Source organism: Cervus elaphus, chromosome 1 (genome assembly GCF_910594005.1).
Source record: "Cervus elaphus chromosome 1, mCerEla1.1, whole genome shotgun sequence".
NCBI classification, from domain to species: domain Eukaryota; kingdom Metazoa; phylum Chordata; class Mammalia; order Artiodactyla; family Cervidae; genus Cervus; species Cervus elaphus.
The window spans coordinates 91,462,457-91,487,739 of NC_057815.1; the positions used below are offsets into that span (position 1 = coordinate 91,462,457).

A 25,283-nucleotide genomic window follows, 5' to 3' on the forward strand; every position below is an offset into this window, starting at 1 on the left:
AGTAAACTAAATTAGCCAAATTTTTAATGGGACAAATTTAACCAACAATAATTAATTTATTTATTTATTTTTGCAGGGTAATACATCCACTTGAACTCAGTGTTTAACCCCTTCTCACTCCCTCACTGCAAAGAATATTAGGATTTCAATATACCCTTCTAAGAAACAAATAGGAGGGTATGATTGCATGGACTCTATAATCACCATATACTGTCATTAGACAAAAAATAAAAAACTGAAATGTCAGGGTCACTGTCAGATTTAGATTTATACAGGGTTCAAGTAAAAAATGTGACTGAAATCACCATGTTTATATTGATGGGCTTTACAGATGATCTTGAGGCTCAAGTTTTTCTATTTTTACTGTTTCTAGCAATCTATCTCTTTACACTGATAGGGAATTTGGGGTTGGTTTTCCTGGTCACTGTGGATTCCAGGCTCCACAATCCTATGTACTATTTTCTCAGTGTGTTATCACTCTTGGATGCCTGCTGTTCTTCAGTTGTCACTCCAAAAATGATAGCTAATTTCCTGATGGAAAATAAAACTATTCCATATCTTGCGTGTGTAACACAGACATTTCTCTTAGTTACTTTTGGGACCACAGAGTGCTTCCTCTTGGCTGCAATGGCGTATGATCGCTATGTGGCCATCTACACCCCCCTCCGGTATTCAGTCAGCATGGCGCCCAGGGTCTATGTGTCCCTCATCATTGCTTCCTATGTTGGTGGCGTCTTGCATGCTTCTGTACACACCGTGGCTACTTTCAGCCTCTCCTTCTGTGCCTCCAATGAAATCAGACATGTCTTCTGTGACATCCCTCCCCTCCTCGCTATTTCTTGCTCTGACACTCACACAAACCAGCTTCTGCTCTTCTACTTTGTGGGTTCCATTGAGATAGTCACTATCTTGATTGTCCTGATCTCCTATGGTTTAATTCTGTTGGCCGTTCTGAGGATGTGTTCCGCAGAAGGGAGAAGGAAAGTCTTTTCAACATGTGGCTCTCACCTAACTGGAGTGTCCATTTACCATGGAACCATCCTCTTCATGTACCTGAGACCAAGTTCCAGCTATGCTTTAGACCATGACATGATTGTGTCAATATTTTATAGCATTGTGATTCCCATGCTAAATCCTGGCATCTACAGTTTAAGGAACAAAGATGTCAAAGAGGCAATTAAAAGAGTTTTGGGAAAAAATTGGTTTGTTCATAAAGTACATTTTCACACTAAACACTGAGTTGAAGAAATTACGATTTATGATATTGTCTCCATATAGGAATGTCATGGTACAAGTTTTTTTTATTTTTAATTTTATGCCTTTTATTTCTTTTGGATATTTCATAAATAAAGGTTATGGTCAACAACCAACTGTGTAAGTTTTGCAGGTATGGATAATGATCATCCATTGGTTTCTTAATGAATTTATAAATATATGCACACCCCAATATACACATATACACTAACATATACATATACCTGCTGATAACTGGTGATATATTTTTGCCAAGGCTTCCATAACAAACTACATAACACTGTGTGGCTGAACAACACAAATGTATTTTCTCACTGTCCTGGATGCTTTGTGTTTGAAATCAAGGTGTATCCAGGGTTGTTTTCTTCTGAGGCCTCTCTCATCAACATCCACAATCATCTTGAATTAGAGGCCCCACCCTATAGTTGCCCCTCAAGACCCTATTTCTAAATTCAGTGACAGACTGAGGTAAGTAGTTTGGGACTTCAACAGGCAAATAATGGATTTACTTATACCCACACATATACACACAGAAGCATGTATAAACCATTATTTTCTCACAAAATACGAACACAGAGTCTTCGTGTTCAGTTCAGTTCAGTTCAGTTCAGTCGCTCAGTCATGTCCAACTCTTTGCGACCCCATGAACTGCAGCACACCAGGCCTCCCTGTCCATCACCAACTCCCGGAGTCCACCCAAACCCATGTCCATCGAGTCAGTGATGCCATCCAACCATTTCATCTTCTGTCATTTCCTTCTCCTCCTGCCCTCAATCTTTCCCAGCATCAGGGTCTTTTCAAATGAGTCAGCTCTTCACAGCAGGTGGCCAAAGTATTGGAGTTTCAGTTTCAACATCAGTCCTTCCAATGAACACCCAGGACTGATCTCCTTTAGTCTTGGTGTTAGCTTTTATCAATAATGTTCATGAACTAAAGAATCAAAAGAAAAAAACAAAAAAAACAAGCACAATTCCAGAATAAGATTACAAGTATCTGCTAAATATTTCCCTTACCCCACTAAGCCGCAGAACATCTATATGGGTTTCTCTCCATTCCTGGTTCTGACTCAGCTTTGGCTCAATTTCCCCTTGACACCCCTACCTTCTACTAATTAAGGATTCAAATTCCCAACTTGAGTGCTGTATTAATGACTTCAAATTTTCTGTGCCTGACCTTATCTCCTATACCTACAGAGATGAGTTTGCTAAAAACACAACTGATATCAGTTGACCTTGTATAGTACCTACTGTTAAAAGAGAGGGAATTGACTGGGGAAAAATTTGTAAAAAGGCACCTAAAAATTAAAAACAGTAAATCTATATGACCAAGAGAAGTGGTGTTACCGCTCTGATCTTCCCACTGGAGATGACCGTGCAGACAATGCAGATAACCCAGCATTGCCTGAGGGAAGGGTTATGGCCTCTTCTGAGGCTGCCATTGTCTGCTTCACTGCAGATGCTCATCTGGACCCACCCTAACTGCCTCTCTTTGCTTCTAGACCTGTATACATGGGTCCCAGAAGGCCCCAAAAGGTGAGACCCAAGTGGAGTGACCCATGAACTGTGACCCATGTGTGGGTATACCATACTCTGTCAGTACTAACTGAGTCTCTGATTTTTTCAGGTAGTCCTATGGGGAGCATGTATGGATATTCAGAGTGAGGGGTAATGGTGGAAGGAACATAATATAAGATCAGGCCAAACACTGGTATAGACCAACTTAGCAGAGCTTCTTATTTTAGGCCACAGTTTCAGGGGTTAAAAAGGACTGTAACAGGTTTGATAGGTGAGTTGGCTAAAACATGGAGAAAAAGGTGGCCAACAGTGAGATATATAGTAATGGTCAATCTGCTTTGTTTGATGTAGGGAAAGAGACTCACAGTCTTAAGGTGGGGTTGGAATATTTAAGTGGATTTGTCACTTAAGATCTATTAATTCACACTGGGACTGTGCAAAAGGCATCCTTTTCACCAGCATAATGAGAAACATATTTGTGAAGGGAGCTCTAGCTCTTGAAGATCTCCATATGTGGTCTTCTCTAAGACCAAATCTTACAAAGGGAACTACAGCCACTAAATTGAAAAAATACAGTGATATTTATTGTATCCAAGGGTGGCAGGTGCCAACTGGCAAAAATCAACCACCAAAGGTACAGTGATCCTAGTTACTGTAATGGACAGCAGCATCAGAACAGTATGATTCATATAGACCTATGGCATTAGCTAGGTAATCATGGTTTCCTTAGAAGTAAAATAGATGCTTATTAAATTCTTACTTGATCTCTGTAAGCAGAAAAGATTTAATTCAAGGGAACAAAAGTCTGACTAAAATTATTAAAATAGATAGTCATGGCTCCTCATTAATTCCCAGAATTGAGCCACTTTACAGCCCCAAGAACCATTCAATGAAGGGGAGTCTGGGTCCTCTAAAGAAGGACTTGCTACAATAGCCAGAATTTTTATTTTTTATATTTATCCCACCCTCCCCGAAGGGACTGAAATATTTTGTGAAGATAAATTCACTGGGGAAAAGGAAATAATCATAATTTTCTGTAACTACTGGACACTTTATTTTTTGGGCTCCAAAATCACTACAGATGGTGACTGCAGCCATGAAATTAAAAGACACTTTCTCCTTGGAAGAAAACCATGACAAACCTAGATAGCATGCTAAAAAGCAAAGACATTACTTTGCCAACAAAGGTCCATCTAGTCAAAGATATGGTTTTTCCAGTAGTCATGTATGGACCTGAGAGTTGGACTGTGAAGAAAGCTGAGCACTGAAGAATTGATGCTTTTGAACTGTGGTGTTGGAGAAGACTCTTGAGAGTCCATTGGACAGCAAGGAGTTTCAACCAGTCCATCCTAAAGGAAATCAGCCCTGAATATTCATTGGAAGGGCTGATGCTGAAGCTGAAACTCCAATACTTTGGCCACCTGATGTGAAGAACTGACTTATTTTTAAAGACCCTGATGCTGGAAAAGATTGAAGGTGGGAGGAGAAGGGGATAGCAGAAGATGAGATGGTTGGATGGCATGACCGACTCAATGGGCATGAGTTTGAGTAAACTCCGGGAGTTGGTGACAGACAGGGAGGCCTGGTGTGCTGCAGTCCATGGGGCCACAAAGAGTCAGACACGACTGAGCGACTGAGTTGAACTGAAGCTCTCCATCTCTCTGTCATAGTTTAGCTTGTAGAGCTCTTCATCATCTTTCTCTTCCAAAGAACATAACACTGGTCCTAATACTGATGGAATGATGCTGACTGAACCAAGGGAACAAGAAGCAGCAAATGCTCTGGCTTGTTGGTGAAGGACTTTCCTATCACTGGGTAAGAAATGAACATGGCTAAGTTTCAAGGGTCTTCTGACTCAGTGAAATTTCTACAGGGCCAAGTGGAGCATGCTGAGATGGCTCTTCTCAGATGAATAGTCATTGCTGCATCTGTTGTCTCCTAGAGCAAAGAAAGTAGGATCAGATATAGTGGGCCTTTTTCGACTTGGGAGGCAACATATTCCTTTTTCAAGTGTGTTCCTATGGCCCATTTCCCAAGTGACCCAGAAGCTGCTAGTTTTGAGTGAAGCCTAGGACAACAGAAGGCTCTGCAACAGGTCCAAGCTATTATCTAAGCCTCTCTATCACTTGGTCCATATGCTTCAGTAGATCCAATGGTGTTTGAAGTATCCATGGCAGATAGGGATGCTGCTGGAAGCCTTTGACAGGTCCCCAAAAGGGAATTACAGCTCAAGCCTTTAGGAGTTTTGAAGACTCTTTCATTCTCTTTAAAGTGCTCTTCTTTTTAATACTGAGCTCTTGACTTGCTACTGGACATTAGTAAAAACTGAACACTTGATCATTTCCTACCAAATTACCATAAGACTTATGATACTTTTCATGAAATAGTGTTATATAATTATAATATTAAAATGCTTGTTTTAAAGACACATATGTTTTGAAAATAAAATAGAAACATAATATGTGATGTTTATTTCTGTATTTATCATAATTTTTTTGTTTATTTCTGATATGAAATTATCAACAGTTTATGTTACTACAGGCTAAATATTTGTTTGACATTGTTGATAGATCAAGACTGATAGTAACAATTCTGCTTTGTTTTCTTTTACTGAAAGTTTCTACTTTAAATTCCAATCTTTTTAAAATTTCTTTTTAACATTTTTGCTAATGTGTAAAGTGAAAGTCCCTCAGTCGTGTCCAATTCTTTGGGACCCTATGGACCATACAGTCCATGCAATTCTCCAGGCCAGAATACTGGAGCGGGTATCTGTTCCCTTCTCCAGGGGATCTTCCCAACCCAGGGATCAGTGTCAGGTCTCCCATTTTCAGGTGGATTCTTCACCAGGTAAGCCACAAAGGAAGCCCAAGAATACTGAAGTGGGTAGCCTGTCCCTTTTCCAGTGGATCTTCCCTACCCAGAAATTGAACTGGAGTCTTCTGTATTGCAGGTGGATTTTTTACCAGCTGAGCTCCCTGGGAAGCCCTAATGCATGAAGTGTAATAAACAGTGAATGTTGAAAGCTTATAATTGGATATATTTTGCACATGTGTACACCAGTGAAACCACTGTTTCAACCAAGGTAAAGAACATGTCTATCATATGTAGAAATTTTCTCATGCTCCCTCCCTTCACCATTCCCCACAACTCACAAAATATCATTTAAATGTAATGTCATTGTGTTATATATGAACATAATCTGACTTGTTTGTTTAGGTTTTGTTTATGTGTTTAGTTTTACATTTTTGGTATTTTTTGGTAATTTTTTTTTCCTTAAAAAAGTAAAGGTGCATGTACCATTGTGTTGAGAACTGTAGACAAAAAAATTAGGTGGTGAATTTTTATAGTCACCCCCAGTATCTAACAGTGTGTGTGCCTTACTCCTTTGTAGTAATACTGAAGGTCATTCAAATTTTGATCTACAATACTCGGCAGAGAGACTTTTATTTTCAGTTCAGTTCAGTTCAGTCTCTCAGAGGTGTCCGATTCTTTGTGACCCCATGAATCACAGCACACCAGACCTACCGGTCCATCACCAACTCCCAGAGTTTACTCAAACTCATGCCCATCGAGTTGGTGATGCCATCCAGCCATCTCATCCTCTGTCATCCCCTCCTCCTCCTGCCCTCAATCCCTCCCAGAATCAGGGTCTTTTCCAACGAGTCAACTCTTCGCATGAGGTGGCCAAAGTATTGGAGTTTCAGCTTCAGCATCAGTCCTTCCAATGAACATCCAGGACTGATCTCCTTTAGGATGGACTGGTTGGATCTCCTTGCAGTCCAAGGGACTCTCAAGAGTCTTCTCCAACACCACAGTTCAAAATCATCTATTCTTCGGCACTCAGCTTTCTTCACAGTTCAATTCTCACATCCATACATGATCACTGGAAAAACCATAGCCTTGACTAGACGAACCTTTGTTGGCAAAGTAATGTCTCTGTTTTTTAATATTTTATTTTAGACCAAAGATATTAACTTTGTGAAGTACATTTTCAGACATGAAAGTACTTAGAAAATTTAACATATATGAGTCTTCCAAAACAATAATTAAAATGCATATTTTAGTATAGAAAGAGATTGAGAAAATTTTAACATCAATGAATAATATACACTTTAAGGAACATGTAAACAATGTTGTGTAATTGATTAAAAAACCCTTAAAGTAGCAGATTGCAATTCTGTTGGGATTGATTCCATCTTTATGTCATTTACACACAAGCTGTAGCTTCTTTCTATGTGCTCTTTAATTGTTCAGGAGTCTAGACTGAGCTTTTTAACACAGTGATGGAAAGATTTCCACTGTTAGAGAGGACAAATTCTAATGTCAAAGTGCTCCTCATATTTACCAAAGTTTCTTGCCAAAGGTAATCACATAGCTAAACAAAGGGTCAGTCTAGGAAGAAATGACAAAAAAACATGGATATAAGAATAAATGATTTATTAAGGGCCCTTACCATATAGACGTAATGTGTTTTATTAATGACTCCATATTTTTCTATTATATTTATGCACAGTACTTATTAAAACCTTTCTCAATATGAGCATTCATTTTCCTTTTTTTTCCTGCTTAGAAAAATAGTGCTGCAATAACCGTTACACTACACATTATTGTTTTTTTTTTTTTTTTAATTTTTTTTTCTGTTTTTTTTTTTTTTTTATTAGTTGGAGGCTAATTACTTCACAACATTTCAGTGGGTTTTGTCATACATTGATATGAATCAGCCATAGATTTGCACATTATTGTTTTTATAAGTACTTCTCATACTTATACCCTTACATATTCAGGCTTTTTTTTCCTATGAGGAAATCACTTAGTAATGATTCTGTAGCATCTCAGGGTGTTTTATTTATTTAATAGAGTATATAAAAGTAGAGTATAGAAGGGTATAAAAAAAAGGAAAATGGCATAATTTCAATTATAGCACATCCTGAATATCACACCTTCTTGTTTATTTAGACATTTCTACTTACTAGTTTACAGTAAGGGGAAAACTGATCTTTAAGAGTAAAACATTGCTAAGTAAATGAACACAATTGCCATAAACTTGAGGACATAACTCTCTACTAAAAGGAAATTACAGCATGAGCTGCATTTAAAAATTTAAGACAATACAGAGCAGTAAATTTCAATTAAGTCTGTGAGCAAATTACACACATAAATGCAGCATAATTTCTGTATTATTTAAATGTCTCATAATCCTGATAATTAGGGAAGAAATTTTCCCATTGCCTTTCTGACGTCTTTGTTCCGCAGACTATATATGATAGGATTGAACATTGGAGTCAAAGTGGTGTAGAAAAGCGATATCAGTTTGTCTAGTCCTTCATGCTCATTTGATTTAGGCTTTAAGTAGGTGACAGTGGCTGATCCATAGAATAAAAGTACAACGGTGATGTGGGAAGAGCAAGTGGAGAAAGCTTTGGTCCGCCCTGTGTTTGCTGGCAACTTCAGGATGGTGGAGATAATTCTGATATAGAATCCAAGTATCAGCAAAAAGGGAACAGTGACGAACAATATACCAAATATATAGACCACCATCTCATTCACAGAGATGTCTCCACAAGCCAGTTTTAACAATGGCGGAATGTCACAGAAGAAATGATTGATTGTGTTGAAGCCACAGAAAGGCAGAGAGAAAATCTGGCATGTTTGGCCTATCTGGACTGGAGCACCACTGATCCAGGAGGCAACCACCAGCCCGACACAGACCTTGGGGCGCATGACCAGGGGATAGTGCAGAGGGTCACAGATGGCCACACAGCGGTCATAGGCCATCACGGCCAGGAGGAAGCACTCAGTGGTTCCAAGGATAAGGAAGAAGCACATTTGTGTAGCACAAGTGAAAAAAGAAATGGTTCCTCTCTGGGTCCAAAGGTCCATGAGCATCCTGGGAAGAGTGACCGATACATAACAGATTTCTAGGAAGGAAAAATTGCTGAGGAAAAAATACATGGGCGTCTGAAGAGTGGCATCTACTCTGGTTATTAGAATTATGACGCCATTCCCCAACAGGATAATCACATAGATGACTAAGAATATCCCAAAAAGAAACCATTGAAATTGGGGGATATCAATGAAACCCAAGAGGACAAATTCCATCATGATAGTGAGATTTGTTTCTGTAATTTTCAAATGATCTTCTCTCTCTAAATTTACATTTCTTGACTGCATTTTCTTTTTGCACAATTGGACTAAGACATGGGCTTTAGTCTTAATCAGTTCACAGATACTTTCTGACACACTTGTGTTCTGTGATTTGGGGAGATTTGATTTGAAATCAGGAGCTATAAACTCATCTGCAGAAAGAAATCTTAAATGATTTATAATGTTACATCTACATTCTAATAAAATCCATATGTCTCATCATTTTAATTTAAATTATGGCTAAATGGAGAATGGAGAAAGCAGATAAACTACTACTTATAGTCAAACCGTCAACTAACTATTAATTGTCTGACTTCCATGATTTTTATTCCCCAATCAATCTCATCTATATCTGGTCTAAAACGTCTAACACAATATTCTATTGGCTATTTATGTATCCTTTTTACCCTTAACATTATGTCTAATAACTCATTCTATAAAGATATGGCATAAGGCTCTGCCCTAATTTACTGCTTCATAAATGAATCTGAATTAACTTAAAAGTAGAAATCATTATTAGAAATGGTTATTTTCTAAGGAGTGAGAAAGTTAAAACTCTTAAGAATGTAAGAGACAAAGCTTTTATATTCAAGTTCATAACGTTATAAGGATTAGAATTCCAAATTACTGAACTAAAATACATCTCATTGCTTAGAAACACAACTTTTTGACATTTAACTGTTTTTAATCCTAGTAATTTTGCTGGAGAAGGAAATGGCAACCCACTCCACTATTCTTGCCTGGAGAATCTCAGGGACGGAGGAGCCTGGTGGGCTGCCTTGTATGGGGTCGCTCGGAGTCGGACACGACTGAAGTAACTTAGCAACAGCAGCAGTAATTTTGGATATTTAAATACTTTTTTGCCTAAATTAAATGTTAATAGGGAAAAGAAATATCAATATATATAAAAGTTTCACAAATGTAGTCAGATATTGTGTCCAATTCCTTCCCTATTTGTGATCTGATTTGATTAACATAAACAATAATAAAAATCAACCAAAAAGGTTAAGTTAAATATTCTTTTTTTAGGAAATTATAATCTGGATGTGAAAAATGCTTCATATATTCCTCTATCGAGGGAAGTGCTCAGATGTTCAGATGTGTCCAACTCTTTGCGACCCTGTAGCCTGCCGGGCTCCTCTGTTGATGGGATTCTCCAGGCAAGAATACTGGAGTGGGTTGCTATATCCTCATCCAAAGGATCTTCCTGACCCAGGGATCGAACCCATGTCTCTTATGTTTCCTGCACTGGCAGGCAGATTCTTTACCACTGGTGCCACTCAGGAAGCTCTATAGAAGGAAACTCACTAATAAAAGGTGATTCTTTCTCATTAAAATTATTTTAGTTGTAATGGCAACATTTACTTTATTGACAGTTTAGCAAAATATGTTTGATTAATTTGAATGCAATATATCATTCTTTGATTACAGTTTTCTTAATAGATTATTTCTAGAAATGAATAATATTAATGTTAGTATTATGTTAACAATAGACACATTAGAAACATATATTTCAAATGCTTCAAGCACATTATTTAACTTTTTAATGCAGGAAGTAAGAAATCTAACTTAAATAAGGCTATCTTAAAGAATAAATAGGTGTTCAACCCATATATACTGATGGTTTTAGTCATTTGACATGTGTGTTACTCGTTCAGTCATGTCGGACTCTTTGTGACACGATGGAGAGTAGCCTACCTACTCTGAAATTTTCCAGGGAAGAATGCTGGAATGGGTAGTCATTCCCTTTTCCAGGGGATCTTCTCAATCCAGGGATCTAATCTGGGTCTCCTGCATTGCAGACAGATTCTTTACTATCTGAGCCACAAGAGAAAGCCCATATTTGTTTGATATTATTTATTAAATCTTGATCTTGAAATTTAGAAACTATGTTGAATTAAAATAGAATATTAGTACAGAATAGTTTATATTTACCTTTTTCAAATTTTTCTGGTTACTTTATTCCTGTTGATGAATTTTTAAACATATTTTAAAATGTTGCATTGTTTAAGCTCTATAAGATTTTTAAACAAGAACTTAACTTGCTTTTATAAAGCAAGGCTTTTTATAGAGGAAATCCTCACTTCTTCCTCAAGGGAATATTTCTTTTCCCTCTATACGTCTAAATTGCTAGTTAAATGCAAACTGCTAGTTAAATGCTCCTGTTGGCAATTAAGTTGGTGTGTTTTGCAAACAATTCTTCCATGATAGACCAGACTTTCCTTCAGGTCTTCCACAGAATATGATTTCATGCCTTCTCCATTTCCTAAATGCAGTCAGTGGGCAAAGATGTCCTAGAAGAAGAAACACTTTGAATGGTCCAACAGTACCTGCAGGAAAATGTTCAAATTCTTTATCAACTGGTTTCTTACCTGTGTTATTTTATTCTCTATAATTCCTCTGAATAGTCTTTTTTCAAAAACCAAGCATCATTATCATCTGAACATGCTCTACTTATTCTCTCACTCTTAAGTGAAACTAAGATTATTTTATTCAAAGTATGATTATCTCTCAAGCACCCTGGGAATCCCTGAATAGACACATACAGCTCATTAATGACATCTATAAACAAAGATTAAGAACAACTATATCATTTGAAGTTTTTTTTTTTTTTTAATGTGGATCATTTTTAAAGTCTTTATTAAATGTGTTTCAATATTGCTTCTGTTTCATGTTTTTTGGTTTTATGACTAGGAATTGAACCCGTGTCCCCTGCACTTGAAGGTGAAGTCTTAACCACTGGACTGCCAGGGAAGTCCCAAGAACAACCATTACTTATAACATTTTCTAAATTAAAAACTCCTCTTTCTTATTGAAACATTTAGTAGTTTACATTTCTCTTTTTCAACCCACATGCATGTATTTTTTGGAGAGAAGCACTTTAAGCATGAATCTAATATTTACAGACTAAGTCTTGCTAATTCTCCTGTAATGGAGTCATTTTCCAGGCCCGAGTTCCTGCTCATCTACTCTGTATTAGGAGACTCTTTCTTCAAATTTTGAGTCTCAGCGTTTTTCCTTAGTTTGGAGGTTTTACTCCCTTGCAATTATTTTACCACACTTCTATTAGGGGAAGTTGGGTAATTTCAAATAGTCCCTAACACTGGCCTCTACCGGCTGTATCCCACTTTCACTGCCAAAAATGTAGGATTAGACTCTAAAGGAATGTAAAAGTTGGACACGACTGAGCGACTTCACTTTCACTTTTCACTTTCGTGCATGGGAGAAGGAAATGGCAACCCACTCCAGTGTTCTTGCCTGGAGGATCCCAGGGACGGGGGGAGCCTGGTGGGCTGCCGTCTATGGGGTTGCACAGAGTTGGACACGACTAAGGCGACTTAGCAGCAGCAGCAAAAGAATAGAGACTGTGTTTTCTGACTCTAAATCATGTGCCCCTACCATCCCCACAGGTTTTAGGGCAGGCACTTACCACGCAGCATGTGCCAGCAGGAACCTCACGACTGTGTCACACACAGAATTTGGACCAGGAACCCTGGGACTCAAACCACGTTATTCCTGGGAAAGTATCCCTAAACGCCCGGTGTGCACACAGTGAGAACTGATGGTCATGACTAGGCTCTGACACGAGCTCCCTGTAGCCAGAAACGAAGATGCGTCTTCTATCCCACCCCCCTCGCCCCGCGTACACACACACAACACTCACCGCTGGGAGGAATTCTTACAAAAATCTCCTTGCTGAAGCTGGAAAATTTCTTACTACCAACAAAAGCTGTATTTGTTTATGGAACTTTATGGATGAAGCAGGGAAATGAGATAAACTACATATAATACACGCAAATGTCTGATATACTGTTCCCATCTTACTGCTGCTTAAAAAATGCTTTCCTATTTCAAAAGTGTTCTTTGAGAGCTGTCTTTGCTTCTGATTTTGACAGATTTGCTTTATACTCAGAACATACTCTCTGGTAGCTCAGACGGTAAAGCGTCTGCCTGCAATGCCGGAGACCCGGGTTTGATCCCTGGGTCGGGAAGATCCCCTGGAGAAGGAAATGTCAACCCACTCTAGTACTCTTGCCTGGAAAATTCCATGGACAGAGGAGCCTTGTAGGCTACAGTCCATGGGGTCACAGAGTTGGACGCGACTGAACGACTTCGCTTCAGAACATACTCTAAGTGGCGCTGGTGCTAAAGATTCCACCTGCCAATGCAGGAGATGTAAGAGACACAGGGTTCAATCCCTGGGTTGGGAAGATCCCCTGGAGGAGGGCATGGAAACCCACTCCAGCTTTCTTGCCTGGGAAATCTCTGATGTAGGAGCCTGGCCAGCTATAATCCATAGGGTTGCAAAGAATCCGATGCTACTGAAACAATTCAGCCCCTCTACACACACACCCATGCTGAACATACTTGCATGATGACCTCTTTAATATCTAACAAATATACATTTTTCTTATACCTTGCTTCCCTGGTGATTCAGATGGTAAAACATCTGCCTACAATGTGGGGGAATTGGGTTCGATCCCTGCGTCTGGAAGATCCCCTGGAGGAGGAAATGGCAACCCACTCCAGTACTCTTGCCTGGAAAATTCCATGTACTGAGGAGGCTGGTGGGCTACATTCCTGTCATTGCTGAGAACTAAAATCTGCATTCTTTATTAATATGCATTTTTGTTGCTGATTCACATACATGGCATTCTCATTGCTTCTGTTGGGGGAAACACATTGACTGAAACTCCCCACTCTGGCTAGAAATCTTAGTACATATTTGCATGAATTATTTTACCACAGGAAGTCCTGGTAAGGAACTAACAAGACACCATCAACAATCTGGGAAAAGTCACATTTTCCACAGTCTGGGAAAAGTCAAATGGAGACTCCATGTGTTCTACCACGTTCCAGAAGCCTTCTCGTTGACATCCACCTTGGCTGAGCAATGCGTGCACCACCAGGAAGGATCCTGAGTCAGAATGACCAGCCAAGGACAACCTGGAAATCAATTCCATTAACATAAAACCCTAGATTGTGAGTCACGAGGCAGAGCAGTCCTCCTGGGTTCCCTCACCATCCTGGCCTCTGCCTGGGCATTCCTTCCCAATAAAGTCTCTTACTTTGTCAGCAAGTGTGTCTCCTTGGACAATTCGTTTCTGAGTGTTAGACGTGAGTCCCCTTTTGAGCTCTGGAAGGGGTTCCCCTTCCGCAAATCTCCTGCTCCTTCCTCCTGACTTGACCACAGAAACACAAGGCCATAAAGTCAGCAAAGCAAGAATTATCAAAGGAGCATTTGGACCAGGACCAGGGGACCAAAATAAATGGCTGAAGAAAATGTCATGGAAACAACTGGCCTCAAGAAAACAATCAGCCGTATGTGACAATTATTGTTCAGTCACAGTCGTGTCTGACTCTTCGTGACCCCATGGACTGCAGCACAGCAGGCGTCCCCGTCCTTCACTGTTGCCCTGAGTTTACTCAGACTCATGACAACTGATGATGCCATCCAACCATCTCATCCTCTGTCACCCCTCCTCTTCCTGCCCTCAATCTTTCCCAGCACCAAGGTCTTTTACAATGAGTCGGCGCTTCACATCAGGCTGAGTATTGGAGCTTCAGCTTCAGCATCAGTCATTCCACTGATTATTCAGGGTCAGCTGCTCTCTGAATAAAGTCATTTTCCTTGCCTCAACACCTGCCTCTCAGATTCATTCATTGGCCTGTCGTGTGGAGAGCAGAGCGAACTTGGGCTCGGTAACAAGAGGACATCTCCTAGAATTCTGCTACTCCCTATTTTGGCTGCAAACCCACAAATGACGCCAGAAGCCAAGGAAGTCACCAGTGGGAAATATCAAAGCAATCTGCCCCTGAATGACTGTTTACAGTGAAGCTTCCCCCTGAATTAGGATGGGTATGTGTTTGTCACTCAGCAGCATCCAATTCTTTGCAAATATTCTGCTTTAGAGCACTCAGATCTAAGAAATGCAGGAGTTTCCTATCTTTACCAGAGTTGAACCAAGTTAGCACAGATGCACTACTTTTTTTCTGCTCTCCCTCTGCATAAATTATCTAAGAACATTCTTCACACTCATCTCCCACATTCCACATAGCCATTGCACTAACATGTGAATGCACTCACCTGGCCACAGGTGATTGAGTTCATAGTGCCTGTTATACAAAGATGGTTCAACCAAACTATTTATTGCAGCTGTTCAAATAAGAACCAAGAGAAAGTATTTATCTCTCTTTGTCTGTAGTTGTGTTTTTTTTTTAGACTGGGAATTGTTTTCCATATCTTCCTCAGTATTGACTGGAGAAAATTTAAAGTCAGACATCAGGGAGATAGAGGACAATCAAACAGATGTATAAAAAGTATGTATGCATTTTTCATTTTTGTTTTCCTTTACCCATGAGTTAACGACTGACACACACAAAGCAACCATGACTAATAAATAATATTTTTTCATCTTATTTGTTTTATAACAAAGGGAAGCATGATAATACAATTTCGGGAGATTTAACACTTTGAGCCCAATTCACAAATTTAGAGTATTTGACATAGCAATGTGTCTACAGAAGGGCTAGTATCACAAAGTTTAAAGAGAACGCTAATATAAGTACACATCAATTTCCAAACCAAGGCAGTAAATTATATCTCAGTTTAGCAAAAAATGACCACATTTCTGTTTTCTGGTGTTGCACTATCCATTTGACATACATCCCATATAGTTTCAATAAAGCTATTTGTTTTAAAATTATTTCTATAAGGTTACAGATTGGCAATAAAGCTATCTAATTGCAATAAGTTATATATTTGCAACCTATTCCAGTATTCTTGCCTGAAGAATCCCTCAGATAGAGGAGCCTGGCGGGCTACAGAGTGTGGGGTGTCAAAGAATTGGATGCAACTAAGCAACTAACATTATCACTACTACTACGTATTTGCAGTAAAGTTATGTGCACATTAACCATTGACAGCTTACATATTTTCACATAAAATCAGCTAGTTTATATTGGAGTTTTTATTCTTCTACACTTAGCCATTTGCATTTTACCTTCTTGACATTATACTGTTTATTTTCCTTTGAAATGTGATTAGCTGAGTATGTGTGCATGTGTCTTTGTGTTTCTGTAGTAATAGCATCTGGAACAGAGTAAGTGAGAGAAGGCTAGGGAACGTGTGAGAAGAAAACAAAGAATAGAAGAAAAACTACCATAAATTTGTGCATTCAACTCAGACAGCAGTTTTGTAAACAGCACTCTTTTACACCAATTCATATTTTTTTCTTTACCAGATATGTGTGTTTTTCCAGGGATAAAGGAAATTATAGTTGGCATGTTTACTGTTGCTATTAAAAGGATATTCCTGAATTTAGACTTAAGCAACTCTGCAGGAAATAATTCCATAAATAAAACTGGAATCAATTTAAAGTTTAAAAAGTTTGATATATGTTGTATATAACACTCATTACAAACTATAAATTGTGAAAAAATATGCATCAGGAAAAAATAAATTGACCACTGCAAATACTCTACATGGCTAGTTTCATGTGATATTGTCACTTCTGACTCTAAACACTGAATTGCTTATTTCCATAACCCAAATTTCTTTATAAGTTATCCCTATTTCTGAGAACCCAAAGGAAATATTGAATGATTAGATGACACTTCCATAGTTTCATATATAACTTCAGTAACTTTGCTTATATATAATTGGATACATGTATGTGAATATGAATGGACTTAATTAATTAGAAAATACTCTAATGAGAAACTAACTAACATCAAGCTTTTCAAATTTCAATGTACTCTATTTAATGCAGAAAATTTACGAAACAATCACAGCAATGAAGGGACCCTTTTCCTAGTAATCACATTCCATAAAGCCTTCTTTACTTCCTTATTCCGGAGGCTGTAGATCAGAGGATTCAACATGGGGATCACCACTGTGTAGAACACAGAAGCCACTTTGTCCTGAGTCAGGGAGTAGCTGGAAGTAGGTCTCAGATAAGTGTAGATGGAGGTGGAATAGAACAGGATGATGGCTGTCAGGTGAGACGCACACGTGGAGAACGCCTTGTGCCTCCCCGCCCCTGCATGCACACGGAAGATGGAGAAGAGAATGTAGGAGTAGGAGGTGAGAATCACCAGCAGAGCCCCAACCATATTCACACCAGCGAATGTGGAAAAGATGCTTTCTTGCAGGTGTGTGTCAGAACAGGAGAGCTTAAAAAGTGGGGGGCTGTCACAGAAGAAGTGATGGATGGCGTTGGAACTGCAGAATGGCAAGCTGCTCACATAACCTGTGTGAACCATGGAGTTCACCAGGCCTGCTGTAAAAGCCCCTGCGGCCATTTTCAGGCAGACCGTCCTGGACATGATCAAGGAGTAAAGAAGAGGGTTGCATATGGCCACATAGTGGTCATAGGCCATTAACCCGAAAAGGATGCATTCAGTTGTGGCCAAGGCTATAAAGAAGTACATCTGCAGGAAGCAACCAGCAAAGGAGATGGTTTTCTCCTCTGATAATAAATCTACCAGCATCTTTGGGGTGATGGTGTATGAATAGCAAACATCCACAAAGGACAGGTTAGCCAGGAAGAAGTACATGGGTGTGTGAAGTCGGGAATCAGCTCTGATTAAGAGGATCATCCCAACATTCCCCACAACTGTCACTGTGTAAATCACATAAAAAAAGAAAAAGAGGACAACCTGCTGCTCCCGTGTGTCTGCTAATCCCAAGAGGATGAACTCAGTCAGCAGAGTATAATTTTTTGCTGGCCATTTGTCACAGGTATAGTATGCTTAAATTTACATTAGGCCCAAAGTTTACAGGAAATAGTACAAATACGAATGAGTTTCAGTGGTTAGCATGTAGAAAACCTAACTGCTAGGGTCATAGAGCATAGTAAATACTAAAACTAACATAATAGTTAAGTTAGTAGAAAAAATGAATGCCCGTTGGAATTTATTAAGCAGTTGTATCACATTCGGGTTGAGGGATTAAAAAATGACTGGTCAAGGTCCACATATTTCATTTCAGATTAGTTTTTTTTTTTTAGCAAATCCAGTGTCTATGTTGTATTCTTTCTCTTCTAGCCCACATACAAAATATAGAATATAGACATGTCCTTGCTGAAGTCTCTCCCATATCATCTGAACAGACACTTAACTTTAACTCAAATACATTTTTTTTCTTCTCCTCAAGATCAGTCTGTATGTTCTTCAACCCATTGATTCATGCATCACCACCTGGAAATTGCTTTTGTGTTCTCCAAGCAGCAGAAGTAGCCCATTTCAAATAACCAAAATTTTGGCATGCATTATATTGTTAAGAGGAGGAGGGCAAGGCAACCCGCTCCAGTATGCTTGCCTGGAGGATTCCATGGACAGAGGAGCCTGGTGGGCTACAGTCCATGGGGTCGCAAAGAGTCAGACACGACTGGGTGACTAATCACAGCACAGCATATTGTTGAGAATGATTTTGTAGTAAAGCAACAACCATTCTCATCACAAACCACACTGTCAAATGAATGACATATCGTAACAGACACTGTGTCTGTCCATGGCAGTGAATGACAGTACCAAGTTCTTACTGCATTCTTCCCAGTACTAACTTACTTCGTCAAGTATTTTCTTTTTTGTCAAAATCTCTGATAAATCAGTTCAGGCACAAAAATAAAAAGACAGTTTTCATGTTTTAAATGAAATGAAAATCGGTGAAAATTTGAATTAGCTCTTTGTAAAAATTTGAGACAACTTCTAAATATATACACATTGCTGCCTCTTTATTTTGTTCTCCTTAAAAAAGGTTGGGTACACCTGAGGACTGGCTTATAGATTTTGATTGTGAAATCAACCCTCTAAACGCAGAAACTGCAGTCTCAAAAGTAATTAAAATGTGATCACGCCCAGGGAGATGGAATCAAACACTAGTGCGATCTTCATCATAACACGGTTCCTGATCTCTGTCTTTTTTAAGTTTTTGCTTTATTTAAAAAATGGTTATTTAACTGCCTCTTTCTTTGTAGTGTTAGCAGCTTAGTCCAAATGGGTATATAACCTACAACCATACTACTGGCCTTCCCTGTGTGGGTTTGTGTGTATCCCTCCCCTTAGAAGAGTAATTTTAACTTTTATTCCACATTTGTTCTTGAGTTAAATTAATCAGAAGGAGAAAATAACTACTAACCGCCTGCCTGCATGAATATTTATTGACCGAGATGAACATCATGGACCACAGCTGGTTGAGGCCGATGACAACTTTAGGAGAGAGAATGTAGGAGCAGGAGGTGAGGGTCACCAGCAGAGTTCCGACCATATTCACACCAGGAAATGTGGAAAAGATGATTTCATGCAGACGTGTGTCAGAAAGGAGAGCTTAAAAAGTGGGGGGCTGTCACAGAAGAAGTGACAGACGGCGTTGAAACTGCAGAATGGTAAGCTGCTCACATAACTGGTCTTTACCATGGAGTTCAACAGGCCTACTGTAAAAGCCCCTGCTGCCATTTCTATGCAGACCGTCCTGGACATGATCAAGGAGTAAAGGAGAGGGTTGCTTAAGGCCACATAGCAGTCATAGGCCACTAACCCAAAAAGGATGCATTTGGTGTGGCAAAAGCTATAAAGAAGGACATCTGCAAAAAGCAGCCAACAAAAGAGATTGTCTTCTTCCCAGATAATAAATCTACCAGCATCTTTGGAGTGATGGTGGAGGAATAACAAACATCTTCAGAGGACAGGTTAGCCAGGAAGAAATGCATGGGTGTGTGAAGTTTGGAATCAGTCCTGATTAAGAGGATCATCCCAACTTTTCCCACAACTGTAAGCATGTAAATCACCAGGAAAAGGCAAAAGGGGATAACCTGTAGCTCCAATGTATCTGCTAATCCCAACAGGATGAACTTTGTGAATGAAGTGCAATTTTTTCTGCCCATTGATTACAGATACAGTATGCTTAAACTTAAACTGGGCATGCATATTTCCAGTTGCACAATTTACCAGAAATAGAAATAATGATAAAGTAAAATATATATGGAAAATAAACCTAGGACAACAGAGCATGGTAAACAGAGTCAGAGGAGAATTAGTAAACGAATAAGCATTGGATTTTATTAAGTAATTGGCTCTATTAATTCTGGACTGAGGGATCCACAAATGACTCAGCTAAATACACATCCATTACCTAAGGTTCTTTTTCAAATGCAGCATCTATGATCTATTTTTTCCCCTCTAGTCCATATCCAAATGCAAAGTACAGATCTATTCTTGCTGAAGTTCTTTTTCTGTTCTTTGAGCAGGTATTTGAATTTAACTGAAATTATTATTTTTTTTCCTCCTCAAGTCTGCTCTCTATATTCTTCAAATCCAAAATTTATGCATGGTCACTTGGAAACCACTTGTGTGTTCCCCAGGTAGCAAGAAAAATAGCCCAGTCTGATAACTGATATTTTGACATCTATCATAATCTTAATGATGATACTGTAGTGTATTAATGTACACAAATAACTGTTCACCTCTCAAAGCACACTGTCAAATTAATGCCGTGTGGTAGCCTGTTTATGGCGGTGAATGACAGAGACTGCACCAAGTACTTGACAGCGTTTTTCTCAGTACTAACTTGTCTAGTCTATTATTTCTGTTTCTACTAGAACCCCTAATAACTCAGATGAGGCACACAAAAAAACATAAAGAATGCAATTTTCATGTTTTAAGTGAAATGTAAAGCAGTGAAATTTTGAATTACCACGTTGTAAAAATTTGAGACACATTCTGAGTATGTGCATATTGCTGTCCTTTTATTTTGCTTTCCTTAAAGAGGGTCGGGTAACCAAGGGGACTGGATTATAGGTTTTGATTGTGTCATGAACCCTCTAAAGGCAGAAACTGCAGTCTCAGAAGTATTTAAATATGATCACGTGCAAGTAGATGTGATTAAACACTATATGGAACTTTCTGATTCACTGTTATTTCAAAGCTACTTGCCAAATTAAAAAAAAAAAAAAAGATCTATTTAATTGTCTCTTTCTTTGAAGTTTTAGCTTATTCCAATGGTTCCATAATCCTCTACCAAATTATGATCCTTCCCTTTGTGTGTGTGTGTGTACCCCTACACTTGTCTGGCTGGAGTTAACCTTCAGTCTAGCTCTGTTCTTGAAAGTGAGTGTGTTAGCCACTCAGTTGTGTCTGACTCTTTGGGACCCCCTGGTCTGTAGCCTGCTGAACTCCTTTGTCCATGGAGTTCTCCAGGCAAGAATACTGAAATAGGTTGCCATTTCCTTCTCCAGGGATCTTCCCAACCCAGGGATCGAACCCAGGTCTCCTGCATTGCAGGAAAATTCTTTACCAACTGAGCCAAATGGAGGCTCTGTTTTTAAGTGAAATAAATTAGAAGGAGACACTAACTTCTGACTACATGCCTACATGAATATTCATCAGACCCAGCTGGAAGATGTGAACAGCAGAGGGCACTGGATGGTGTGACAGGTCATGAGATCTGCTTTGTTATATCGCAGATGACTTGAATATTGCAACTTCTCTCAGGAGCAATTTCAGCATCAAGGACAAGGGAAAAGCCACGGGGAATATCCCTCCAAAAGCTCTCAGTGTGGTTAGCATCTTAGCAAGCTCTGAATCCCACTCAATTTCCCCTAGAATTCTACTATGCCACTCAATTCCACCTATATATTATTGTTTGCCTTTAATATAATATACGGATTAACTTTAATGGATTTAATTGGTGACTGGGAGAATACTTCCATTATCAGGAAATCCATGAGACTCTTTTAAAGGATATGGGTCTGTTTTATCCTTCAAAGATAGATCTACCTACTTTGAACTATACAATGATTAAACTCTGCTATAGCTGACTGCGTGTGCATGCGGCTTTGTGTATAATATGTGTATCAGTCTGGGAGAGAAAATATGAGAGAACAGGAAATTTTTGAGAAGAAAAGATGTGAAGAGAAGAAAAGCTGTTGCAATTGGTGCCTTCTAACCAGACAGCAGTTTTCTAAACAAAATACATTTAAACAAATTCCTATATATTCTTTAATGAATAAGTATATGTTTTGGGGGATAAAGGAAATGAAAGTCCACATGTTTACTATAGCAGTTAAGTGATATTACTGATTTTAAATTTAAGCATTATAGCCCTAATTCAATAAAGTGGAAATCTACATTGAAAGCATTTTTGCACATGTGATATATACAACCCTTTCCAAATCATAAATGTTAAAAAAAATACAGTAAAAAAGCTGACAATTACAAATATAATACACAACTAGATTCATGTGACATTGCAAAAGTTATCTCCATATACTTAACCCTTTATTTCTATAACCAAGACAGCTTTATGAATAAATCACATTTTAGAAACCTATAGGAAAACATACATTGATTAGAAAAAAAGTTTCATGATCTTACCTAAATTGATAAGTTATACCTAACAGGACTCGTGTCCATGAACATTACCAGAACATGATTATACAGATTAAGTTGTAATGAAGATAAGCTTGATCCAGCTTCTGAAAGTTAAACTATATACTCTATTTAGTTCAGAAAATTAATCAATCACAGCAATGAAGGGACCCTTTTCCTAGTAATCACATTCCATAAAGCCTTCTTTACTTCCTTATTCCGGAGGCTGTAGATCAGAGGATTCAACATGGGGATCACCACTGTGTAGAACACAGAAGCCACTTTGTCCTGGGTCAGGGAGTAGCTGGAAGTAGGTCTCAGATAAGTGTAGATGGAGGTGGAATAGAACAGGATGACGGCTGTCAGGTGAGACGCACACGTGGAGAACGCTTTGCGCCTCCCCGCCCCTGCATGCACACGGAAGATGGAGAAGAGAATGTAGCAGTAGGAGGTGAGGATCACCAGCAGACTTCCAACGATACTCACACCAGCAAAGGTAGACACGATACTTGCATACAGGTGTGTAACAGAACAGGAGAGCTTAAAAAGTGGGGGGCTGTCACAGAAGAAGTGATGGATGGCGTTGGAACTGGGGAAAGGAAAGCTGCTTATACAACTTGTGAGAACCATGGAGTTCAACAGTCCTGTTGTAAAAGCCCCTGCGGCCATTTTCAGGCAGACCGTCCTGGACATGATCAAGGGGTAAAGGAGAGGGTTGCATATGGCCACATAGCGGTCATAGGCCATTAACCCAAAAAGGATGCATTCAGTTGTGGCCAAGGCTATAAAGAAATACATCTGCAGAAAGCAGCCTGCAAAGGAGATGGACTTCTCTGATAAAAAATCTACCAGCATCTTTGGGGTGATGGTGGATGAATAGCAAACATCCACAAAGGACAAGTTAGCCAGGAAGAAATACATGGGTGTGTAAAGTCAGGAATCAGTTCTGATTAAGAGAATCATTCCAACATTCCCCACAACTGTAAGTGTATAAATCACAGAAAAAAGGCAAAATAGGGTAATCTGTAACTCCAGTGAGTCTGCCAAACCCAACAGGATGAACTCAGTGAGCAAAGTATAATTTTTTCTGGCCATTTATTACAGAAATTTTATGCTTAACCTTGAATTCACTCTTAATATTTTCCTCTCAAAAGGTTACAGGAAGTAGTAGGCCTAATAAAATTAGTTACACATGAAAAAAATAAATCTAGGATAACAGAGCATAATATATAGAAAAAGTGAAGCAAGAAGAAAATTAGTGAACAGATGAATAAGCATTGTTCTTAGTCGCTCAGTCATGTCTGACTCTTTGTGACCCCATGGATTGTAGCCCACCAGGCTCCTCTGTCCATGGGATTTTTGCAAGCAAGAATACTGGAGTGGGTTGTCATTTCCTTCTCCAAGAACAAGCATTGGAATTTATTAAACAATTCTCCATGTTAAAATACACCTGGGTTGAAGGATTCTCAAATTATTGGGCTAAGTACACATATTTCACTTCAGTTTCTGCAAATGCAATATATACTATACTTTCTCTTCTAGCCTACATCCAAAATGCAAAGTACCAAACTATTCTAGCTGAAGTCTCTCCCATGGTCTGAACAGGTATGTGAGTTTAACTCAATGCAAATTTTTCTCCTCAGGACCATTTGGCATATTCTGCAGAATCTATGTAAAGTAATTAGCCTCCAATTAAAATAAATAAATTAAAAAAATCTGTGCATCAACACTTGAAAATCACTTCTCTATTCCCCATGCAGTAAAAAAAATCCATTTCAAATAATCACCATTTTGACATTTTTCATATTCATAAACATGATTTTGAAATGTTTTAAATTAAACCAAACAACTCTTTCATTGCAAAGCACACTATCAAATTAAAGCCATGTATTAAGATTAGTACAGACTGTACCTGTCCCCATCAGTCAATGGCAGCGCCAAGTACCTAGCAGCATCCTTCCCATTACTAACTTGTCTAGTTTCTTGTTTTCTTTTTTATTAGAAAGCCAAATAACTCAGTTGAGGCACAAAAGTGAAATGAAGATTTTCATTTTCTAAATGAAATGAAAAGCAGAGAAATTTGGAATTACCTCTTCGTAAATATCTGAGACACTTGCTCAGCATATACACATTGCTGCCTTCTCTTTTGTCTTCCTTGAAGAGGCTTGGGTAACCATGAGGATGGGATTACAGGTTTTGATTGTGTCCTCAGTCCTCTAAAGGCATAAACTCTAATCTCAAAGGTAGTTAAAATAAGATCACATGCAGTTAGATGCAGTCGAACGGGATGTGGATCCTGCATCCTCTTGTGATTATTGATCTCTTTGTTACCTTAATGTTTCCCCAATGTTTATAAGATATTAATTTTAATTGGCTGTTTAACTGCTTCCTTATAGCTTTAGCATATTCCAAAAGGGCGCAGAGCCCACTACCAAGTTATTATTTTTCCTTTTCTGTTTGAGTTTATGTGTGTTCATATGTATGTTCACCCCTCCCCTTGTCTCAGTGAGTTTAACCTTTATTCCAACTCAGTAATTTAGTGAAATAAATAAGAAAATGACACTCACTTCAACCCTTTTTAAAAACCCTCTTAAATACTCTACTCTGATTAAATAAGACAATATATTTAAAAAAACATACATTTAAAATTCTGTAATTACATTTGTTTGTTGAAATTGTCTGTGATTCTGATCTTACAAAGAATTTAAACTACAAATATTCCATACCAAAAACACAAATCACAAAGAGAAATGAATCACACTGGGTGTTCATATAAAGAGAGTCTGTTTGCACAGAGAAATAAATAAATCATGGCAACATATTCTTAGTTCACTCTCCAAGGTAGTAGAAATAAAAATTGAAATAAGTAAATAAGATCTAGTGAAACATATAAGCCTTTGCCAGCATATGAAACCATAAGGAAAATGCAAAGACAACTTAGGACGGGGTAAAAACTTTTGCAAACCATGCAAATGACAAGGGCTTAATTTCCAAAATATACAA

General features: G+C 38.6%; 3 protein-coding genes and 2 pseudogenes across 3 annotated transcripts; 1 reads left to right on the forward strand and 4 right to left on the reverse strand.

The window, feature by feature from the left end:
- The first annotated feature begins 240 nt into the window (after positions 1 to 240).
- Positions 241 to 1,239, forward strand: LOC122702724 (olfactory receptor 5T1-like). Its single transcript, XM_043916480.1, has one exon. The coding sequence runs from the start codon at positions 241 to 243 to the stop codon at positions 1,237 to 1,239; it is 999 nt and encodes a 332-aa protein (XP_043772415.1).
- A 6,734-nt stretch (positions 1,240 to 7,973) lies between these two features.
- LOC122673794 (olfactory receptor 10AG1-like) lies at positions 7,974 to 8,939 on the reverse strand. The gene has a single exon (XM_043871695.1). It carries the CDS (start codon positions 8,937 to 8,939, stop codon positions 7,974 to 7,976), a length of 966 nt encoding a protein of 321 aa, XP_043727630.1.
- A 7,761-nt stretch (positions 8,940 to 16,700) lies between these two features.
- LOC122702731 (olfactory receptor 5F1-like) lies at positions 16,701 to 18,934 on the reverse strand. Its single transcript, XM_043916493.1, has 2 exons — positions 18,925 to 18,934; positions 16,701 to 17,665 (listed from the first exon to the last, which is right to left on the reverse strand). The coding sequence occupies exons 1-2, from the start codon at positions 18,932 to 18,934 to the stop codon at positions 16,701 to 16,703; spliced, it is 975 nt and encodes a 324-aa protein (XP_043772428.1).
- A 56-nt stretch (positions 18,935 to 18,990) lies between these two features.
- On the reverse strand, positions 18,991 to 19,798 carry LOC122702737 (annotated as a pseudogene).
- Positions 19,799 to 22,433: 2,635 nt separating this feature from the next.
- LOC122673849 lies at positions 22,434 to 23,375 on the reverse strand (annotated as a pseudogene).
- Positions 23,376 to 25,283: the final 1,908 nt, after the last annotated feature.

What these genes read in the sequence shown, in the direction of transcription:
- LOC122702724 (XM_043916480.1), top strand. Translation starts at nt 241, where the DNA reads ATGTCAGGGTCACTGTCAGATTTAGATTTATACAGGGTTCAAGTAAAA.
- LOC122673794 (XM_043871695.1), bottom strand. Translation starts at nt 8,939, where the DNA reads ATGCAGTCAAGAAATGTAAATTTAGAGAGAGAAGATCATTTGAAAATT.